Source organism: Mesoplodon densirostris, chromosome 5 (genome assembly GCF_025265405.1).
Source record: "Mesoplodon densirostris isolate mMesDen1 chromosome 5, mMesDen1 primary haplotype, whole genome shotgun sequence".
NCBI classification, from domain to species: Eukaryota; Metazoa; Chordata; class Mammalia; order Artiodactyla; family Ziphiidae; genus Mesoplodon; species Mesoplodon densirostris.
In genome coordinates, this window is record NC_082665.1 from 128,882,256 (window position 1) to 128,891,624 (window position 9,369).

Consider the following 9,369-nt stretch of genomic DNA (forward strand, 5'->3'; position numbering starts at 1 on the left):
CTGTCCAGTTTTCCCAACACCATTTTTTAATCTAAATTTATTTATTTATTTATTTTTGGCTGCGTTGGGTCTTCATTGCAGTCCATGGGCTTCTCATTGCAGTGGCTTCTCTTGTTGCGGAGCACAGGCTCTAGGCACACGGGCTTCGGTAGCTGTAGAGCAGGTGATCAGTAGTTGTGGCTCGTGGGCTCTAGAGAACAGGCTCAGTCGTTGTGGCACACGGGCTTAGTTGCCCCGTGGCATGTGGGATCTTGCCAGACCAGGAATTGAACCCGTGTCCCCCTGCATGGGCAGATGGATTTTAAACCACTGCACCACCAGGGAAGTTCCCCCGTCACCATTTATTGAAGAGACTGTCCTTTTCCATTATACGCTCTTTGCTTCCTTGCCATGAATTAATTATCCATATATATGTGGGTTTACTCCCAGGTTCTCAATTATGTTCCATTGACCTATGTATCTGCTTTTCTGCAAATATAATGCTGTTTTGATTATTGTAGCTTTATAATATAGTTTTAACTCAGAGAGTGTGATACCTTCAACTTTGTTCTTTTTATCAGCATTGCTTTGGCTGTTCACGGTCTCTTAGGTTTTCATGTAAATCTAAGACTTTTTTATTCTATTTTTGCAAAAAATATCCTTGGGACTTTGATAGAGATTGCATTGAATCTGAAGTTTGCTTTAGGTAATATAGACATTTGAACGATGTTATTTCTTCCAATCCATGAGCGCAGAACACTTTTCCACTTATGTGTCTCCTCAGGCAAGGGAAACACAAGCAAAAGTAAACAAATAGGATTACATCAAACTAAGAAGTTTCTGCAGAGTAAAGGAAACCAGGAACAAAATGAAAAGGGAACCTACCTAATGGAAGAAGATCCTTGCAAATCATATATCCAATAAGGGGTTAACATCCAAAATATAGAAAGAACTCACAACAACAACAAAAATAAAACAACCCCAAAATGGGTACAGGACATCTTCCAAAGAAGACATAGATGGCCATTAGACACATGAAAAGATGTTCACCATCACAAATTATTAGAGAAATGCAAATCAAAACCACAAAAGTCTATTTCTCTTAAAGTCTATGTCTGATATAAGTATTGCTCCCCAGCTTTCTTTTTATTTCCTTTTGCATGGAGTACCTTTTTCCATCCCCTCAGTTTCAGTCTGTGTGTGTCTTTAGATCTGAAGTGAGTCTCTTGTAGGCAGCATATATATGGGTCTTGCTTTTGCATCCATTCAGCCACTCTTTTTTTTTTTCAAAACAAACAACTTTTTATTGAAGTATAGTTGGTTTACAATGTTGTATTAGTTTCAGGTGTACAGCAAAGTGATCTATATATGTATATATTCTTTTTCAGATTCTTTTCCATTATAAGTTATTATATACAAGATATTGAATATAGTTCCCTGTGCCATACAGTAGGTCCTTATTTATCTATCGCCCTATGTCTTTTGATTGCAGCATTTAGTCCATTTACTTTTAATAATTATTGATGTGTATGTTCTTATTGCCATTTTATTAATTGTTTTGGCGTTGTTTTGTAGTGCTTTTTTCTTCCTTTCTTCTTTCATTCTTTTGTCTTGTGATTTGATGACTATCTTTAATGTCATGTTCAAATTCTTTCCTCTTTTTTCTGTGTGCATCTATTATAGATTTTTCTGTTTGTGTCTATCATGAAGTTTATATACAGTGATATATTGTTATATGTGATTGTTTTAAGTTGCTGATCTCAAATCTCAAATGCATTTAACAACCCTACAATTGTACTCTCCTCCCCTTATGATTACTGTTTTTGACATCATATTTTACATCTAATTATTTTGTGTATCCCCAAACTGCTTACTGTAGATACAGATGATATTACTACTTTTGGCTTTTAACCTTCCTACTAGCTTTGTACATGGTTGATTTTCTATCTTTACTGTATATTTTTTTAATCTGTCTCCTAAGGCAAAGGAAACAAAAGCCAAAATAAACAAATGGGACCTAATTAAACCTAAAAGTTTTCACACAGCAAAGGAAACCATCAACAAAATGAAAAGACAACCTACTGAATGGGGGAAAATATTTGGGAATGAGATGACCAATAAGGAGTTAATATCCAAAATATATAAACAGCTCATACAACTCAATAGGAAAAAGCAAACAACCTGATTTAAAAATGGGCAGAAGGAACAGGATAGAAAGCCCAGAGATAAACCCACGCACATATGGTCACCTTATCTTTGATAAAGGAGGCAGGGATGTACAGTGGAGAAAGGACAGCCTCTTCAATAAGAAGTGCTGGGAAAACTGGACAGGGACATGTAAAAGTATGAGATTAGATCACTCCCTAATACCATACACCAAAATAAGCTCAAAATGGATTAAAGACCTCAATGTAAGGCCAGAAACTATCAAACTCTTAGAGGAAAATATAGGCAGAACACTCTATGACATAAACCACAGCAAGATCCTTTTTGACCCACCTCCTAGAGAAATGGAAACAAAAACAAAAATAAACAAATGTGACCTAATGAAACTTCAAAGGTTTTGCACAGCAAAGGAAACCATAAACAAGACCAAAAGACAACCCTCAGAATGGGAGAAAATATTTGCAAGTGAAGCAACTGACAAAGGATTAATCTCCAAAATTTATAAGCACCGCATGCAGCTCAATAGAAAACAAACAAACAACCCAATCCAAAAATGGGCAGAAGTCCTAAATAGACATTTCTCCAAAGAAGATATACAGACTGCCAACAAACACATGAAAGAATGCTCAACGTCATTAATCTTTAGAGAAATGCAAATCAAAACTACAATGAGATATCATATCACACCAGTCAGAATGGCCATCATCTAAAAGTCTAGAAATAATAAATGCTGGAGAGGGCGTGGAGAAAAGGGAACACTCTTGTACTGCTGGTCGGAATGTGAATTGGTACAGCCACTATGGAGAACAGTATGGAGGTTCCTTAAAAAACTACAAATAGAACTACCATATGACCCAGCAATCCCACTACTGGGCATATACCCTGAGAAAACCATAATTCAAAAGGAGTCATGTACCAAAATATTCATTGCAGCTCTATTTACAATACCCCAGAGATGGAAACAACCTAAGTGTCCATCATTGGATGAATGGATAAAGAAGATGTGGCACATATATACAATGGAATATTACACAGCCATAAAAAGAAACGAAATTGAGCTATCTGTAATGAGGTGGATGGACCTGGAGTCTGTCATACAGAGTGAAGTCAGTCAGAAAGAGAAAGACAAATACCATGTGCTAACACATATATATGGAATTTAAGAAAAAAATGTCATGAAGTACCCAGGGGTAAGACAGGAATAAAGACACAGACCTACTACAGAATGGACTTGAGGATATGGGGAGGGGCAAGGGTAAGCTCTGACAAAGCAAGAGAGAGGCATGGACATATATACACTACCAAATATAAAACAGATAGCTAGTGGGAAGCAGCCGCATAGCACAGGGAGATCAGCTCAGTGCTTTGTGACCACCTAGAGGGGTGGGATAGGGAGGGTGGGAGGGAGGGAGACGCAAGAGGGAAGACATATGGGAACATATGTATATGTATAACTGATTCACTTTGTTATAAGGCAGAAACTAACACACCATTGTAAAGCAATTATATTCCAATAAAGATGTAAAAAAAAAAGTTTATACAACTCTCCTCAGTACTCTGTAATAACGTATATGGGAACAGAATCTGAAAAACAGTGGATATATGTATAACTGATTCACTTTGCTGTACACCTGAAACTAACACAACATTGTAAATCAACTACACTCCAATAAAAATCAATTAACAAAAATGGGCGGAAGAGGTGAACAGACATTTTTCCAAAGAAGACATAACAGTTGGCCAACAGGCACATGAAAAGATGCTCAACATCACTAACCGTCAGAGAAATACAAATCAAACCACCATGAGATACCACCTCACACCTGTAAGAACACCTAACATCAAAACGACCACAAATAACGAATGTTGGCTAGGTTGTGAAATAAAGGGAACCCCCGTACACTGTTGGTGGGAATGTGAATTGGTGCAGCCACTGTGGAAAACAGTGTGGAGGTTCCTCAAAAAACTAAATAGAATTACCATTTGATACAGCAGTTCCACACCTGGGTATATATCCAAAGAAAACAAAAACACTACTTTGAAAAGATACATGCAGCTGAATGTTCATGGCAGCATTATTTATGACAGCCAAAATATGGAAACAACCTAAGTGTCCATCAACAGATGAACAGCTAAAGAAGATGTGATGTGATATATATATGCATGTGTGTGTCTGTGTGTATGTATATACTCAGCCATAGAAAAAGAGTGAAATTTTGTCATTTACAACAACATGGATAGACTTGTAGGGTATTATGCATAGTGAAATAAGTCAGACAGAGAAAGACAAATACTGTTATGTTATCACTTAAACATGGAATCCAGAAAATAAAACAAACTAGTGAATATAACAAAAAAGAAACAGATTCACAGATATAGAGAACAAACTAGTGGTTACAAGTGGGGAGAGGCAAGATAGGGGTAAGAGATGAAGAGGTATAAACTACTATGTTTAAAGTAATTAAGCTACAAGGATATATTGTACAACACAGGGAATACAGCCAATATTTATTTTTTGGCCGTACCCCGCAGCACACGGGGATCTTAGTTCCCTGAACAGGGACTGAACCCGGGCCCCCTGCAGTGGAAGCATGGAGTCTTAACCACTGGACCTCCAGGCAAGGGCCCATAGCCAATATTTTATAATAACTATAAATGGAGTATAATCTTTAGGAATTGTTCATCATTATGTTGTACACCTGAAACATAACACTGTAACTCCATTATACCTCAATTTTTAAAAAACTAAAAAAAAAAAACCCACAATGAGATATCACTTCATACCGGTTAGAATGGCTTTTATCAAAAGGCAAGAAATTAAAAGTGTTGGCGAGTACGTGGAGAAAAGTGAGCCCTCATGCGGTGTCGGTGGGAATGTAAACTGGCACAGCCACTATGGAGAACAGTATGAAGATTCCTTAGAAATTCAGGAATAGAACTACCATATGATCCAGCTATCCCACTTCTGAGTACTTATCCAAAGTATATGAAAACACTAACTTGAAAACACTTATGCACCCTCAAGCTCATTGCAGCATTATTTACAATAGTCAAGATATAGCAACAACCGCAGTGCCCATCAACCAATAAATGAATAAAGAACATGTGAAACACAATATATACAATATAGATACAGCCATAGAAAACAAATAAAATCTTGCCATTTGCCACAGCATAGATGGACACTGAGAGTATTATGCTAAGTGAAGTAAGTCAGCTAGAGAAAGCCAAATACCATATGATTTCACATAGATATGGAATAAAATTTTTTTTAAAAAAACATACAAAGTAAATGAACAAACCACACCAAACCAAAACAAACATGTAGATACAGAGAACAGAGTAGTGGCTACCAGAGGGGAAAGGATGAAATGGATAAAGAGGACCAACTCTGTGGTGACTATACAAACTAAATCTTTGTTGGTGAGCATGCTGTAGTGTGTACAGAAGTAGAAATATAATGTTGTCCATATGAAACTTATATAATGTTATAAACAAATGTTACCTCAATAAATAATAATTTTTAAAAAAGATATAAATATAGCAATGATTAAAATGACTATCTGTGGAATTTAAGTTCCAGTTATGGAGGGAAGGGAAGAACTGATAGTTTAAGTTTCACTGAAAAGATGAATTTTTCCAGAAGGGCATAAGGATTGATGGAGTTTGGATATGTAAAGGGCTAAGCTAGAAATTTAGGAGGTAGCCACTCCTCTGAGAATAAATCTTTTAAATTGTGATTATAGAGGGGGACACAATTTGGAGTAATTGTTACTGAGCCACGTTCATTTGCCTCACACACAGAAAGCCCAAATCTGAGATAGAGAGGTTTGCAGCAGAGGAAGAGTTTATTCACATGGCAGTCAAGCAAGGAGAAAGGAGAACAAATCTCAAATCCATCTCCCCAAAGGCCAGGGGCTAGGGATGTTTACTGAATAAAGAATTCGGGTGGGGACTTCCCTGGTGGCGCAGTGGTTAAGAATTCGCCTGCCAATGCAGGGGACACGGGTTCGAGCCCTGGTCCGGGAAGATCCCACAAGCCGTGGAGCAACTAAGCCCATGTGCCGTAACTCCTGACCCTGCACTCTAGAGCCCAAGAACCACGACTACTGAGCCTGCGTGCCACAACTACAGAAGCCCGTGTGCCTAGAGCCCGTGCTCCGCAACAAAGAGAAGCCACCACGAGAAGCCTGTGCACCGCAGCGAAGACTAGCCCCCGCTCGCCGCAACTAGAGAAAGCCCGCAAGCAGCAACAAAGACCCAACGCAGCCAAAAATACATAAAAATAAAAAACTTTTTCAAAAACATGATCAGGGCTTCCCTGGTGGTGCAGTGGTTGAGGGTCCGCCTGCCGACGCAGGGAACACGGGTTCGTGCCCCGGTCCGGGAAGATCCTGCATGCCGCGGAGCGGTTGGCCCGTGAACCATGCCCACTGAGCCAGCACGTCTGGAGCCTGTGCTCCGAAATGGGAGAGGCCACAACAGTGAGAGGCCCGCGTACCGCAAAATAAATAAATAAAATAAAATAAAATAAAATGAAATAAATAAAGATCATTTTTTAAACCTCAGTAGAATGGTTGACATATAATAAATACTGAATAAAACAATTTAATTATACTAAGATTGTTTTAATTTTATAACAGCTTTTATCTTCAGGAAGCAACTGCCACAAATATTTTACTATTAAGACAGAACTTTACCTAAACATATATGAGTATTTTCCATTTACTTCTGAAATGATAGGCCAAGCATTAAAGGAACTTCATGGAACATTTAGATAGGTCCGTTTTATGTTGCCAAGGGGGTGGTCTATTTGAGTGGTTTTTTTCTCTAGAATGCCTGAAATCAAAGGAAAATATTAACCTTAAAGGTGATTAATATTTAAAGTTCCATTTGCGGTGTATCTTTTTTTCTCTAAAAATGAAGGACACGAGTATTCTGGCCCCTGGAGGACTTTAACAGTAGCTTTCTACCAACCACAGCCCCGGCTGTTGGGCAGCACAGATACCGCGAGGTCTACGGGGCGGAGCCTTGGAGGGGGCGGAGCTTAGCGTGACATTTTGCGACTAGGATTCCACTGGCTTCACCTGTAACATCTCTCGCTGTCTGTTGCGTAGACGAATCGGCGTGACGAGCTGAAGATTCGAAGGCGCCAGCCCCAGCCCCGCGCCAGACGCCGTTCCCTTAGAAACCTGAACTGCAGGACCAACTGCAGGAGGCAGCCCCGGAGCTCCGAGGACTCGTCCCGTACCGCGCCGTCCTGCCGTCCCCGCATCGCGCCGCCCCGCCCCGGCTTGCCTCAGCCGTCGTTGAAACCCGTCACAGCGTGCAGGATCGAGCGCGGCCCTCGCCCTCTGCCAGGCCCCGGGGGCGCCGTCCGTCGGTCGAGGTCATGGGCAGCCGGTCCCGCAGCCCCAGTGCCTACCCTGCGGACTGGTGGGGACCGCAGACCGAAGGACCCGGCCCCGCCAAGCGCCGCCGAACGGAGGAGCCCGAGGGCCCCGAGTCCGAGTCCGAGTCCGAGGCGGCGCCCAGCCTGGACAACCTGACGGGACCTCCGGCCGCGGACGCGCTCACTTCCGTAGTGGTCCTGCCCGCCGGCTGTGCCCTGCACCTGCCCCTAGATGACGTCGACGTGCTGCTGGAGCCCGAGCCCACGTCCGTGCTGCAAGTGTCTCTCCGAGATCACACCCTCATGCTGGTCCCCGAGGCCCTCCTGGGCTGGGGCGTGGAAGGCCCGTGGGGACAGGGCCTGCAACGGGCCGCTTTCCTGAGCGCTCCAGGGGAGTACATGGCCCTGGAGCCGGGATTCTTCTGCGCAGCTGTCCCAGAGATCGCCCGCCAAGAAGAGGTCAACAGGGAGGAAGCAGATGCCGAGCTCCTGCCGCCTGGGATGGAGGCTGAAGCCGGCTCCGTCGCTGAGCTCCGCAGCATCACCGCAAGGGTGTCGGGACCCAGCGCGCAGGGCTTTGTCCCAGAGCCCTGTCCTTGGGCGCCCAATCCTAGTCCAGAGAAAGGCTCTCCTCACCACGACGACAACCTGGACATGCACCTTCTGGAGCCCTTTCCGGACTCACCACTCCAACCTCTACCTCCCTCTCCTATTCCGGGTCCTCACGAGCGCCCCCAACGCCCTTATGGTCCTAAGCGCAAGGCCCAGAGATGTCTGTTCCCCGAATGAACTCCACCCCGGTACACACACACACTGGAGGCCCAATGCATTTCCCGGCGTCTTTTACACTGAATGTCCTACAACCTGGAAATTAAGCATCTCGTGGGCCAACAACTCCTTTTCCCCTCCAGACTGGCTATAGTAGCAGGAGAAGTTATGTCAGGAAAAGAAAGCAGACTCTAGACCTCAGCTTTGAAATGGAAAATCTGCCCAGGGATACCGGACAGTGTGTGTTCAGATTTTAAACATCATTCTCAGGCCTATCCATTCCCGCTCGTTTGCGTCAGTTATTTTCTCTCAAATTCTACTCTCTCCAGCACCATACCCTATTGCTACCCTATTTCTCCCCAAACCAATAAATAACTGGATTTCTCATGTTATATGTTTTCCCATGAATTTATAAAGATTTTTAGCCATGGCTTTTCTCTTTCTTGGTGTTTTGAGCTGCTCTCCTGGAAAGCTGCAAAATAGTGTGATGGTTACTATACATAATTGTATGATGTTTGTTCATAGCTTCCTCTTAACCTGAGGAAGTTCTCTTCCAGTCAAGTTCACTTTTCATTATGAATAAATGCTGGATTTTATCAGATGTTTTCAGCATGTATTAGGATACACATTTCCTTTTTGAATCTGTTCCTCTGGTTATTTTGACTCAGAGACTGATGTAAAATGTTTGCATTCCTGCTATTCCACATTATCCATACCTTCTAAATTCTACCCCGAGTTTTTTCTTTTGTAAATCAAACCTCTAACTTTTAAAACATTAATTTAGGGGCCTCCCTGGTGGCGCAGTGGTTAAGAATCTGCCTGCTAATGCAGGGGACACGGGTTCGAGCCCTGGTCCGGGAAGATCCCACATGCCGTGGAGCAACTAAGCCCATGAGCCACAGCTGAAGCCCGCGCACCTACAGCCCATGCTTCGCCACCAGAGAAGCCACTGCAGTGAGAAGCCCGTGCACCTCAACGAAGAGCAGCCCCCGCTCACCGCAACCAGAGAAAGCCCGTGCTCAGCAACAAAGACCCAATGCAGCCAAAAATAAATAAATTTAAAA

At 42.5% G+C, this 9,369-nt stretch overlaps 1 protein-coding gene across 1 annotated transcript; it reads left to right on the forward strand.

The window, feature by feature from the left end:
• The first annotated feature begins 7,537 nt into the window (after positions 1-7,537).
• Positions 7,538-8,326, forward strand: LOC132490557 (proline-rich protein 23C-like). The gene has a single exon (XM_060098884.1). The coding sequence runs from the start codon at positions 7,538-7,540 to the stop codon at positions 8,324-8,326; it is 789 nt and encodes a 262-aa protein (XP_059954867.1).
• Positions 8,327-9,369: the final 1,043 nt, after the last annotated feature.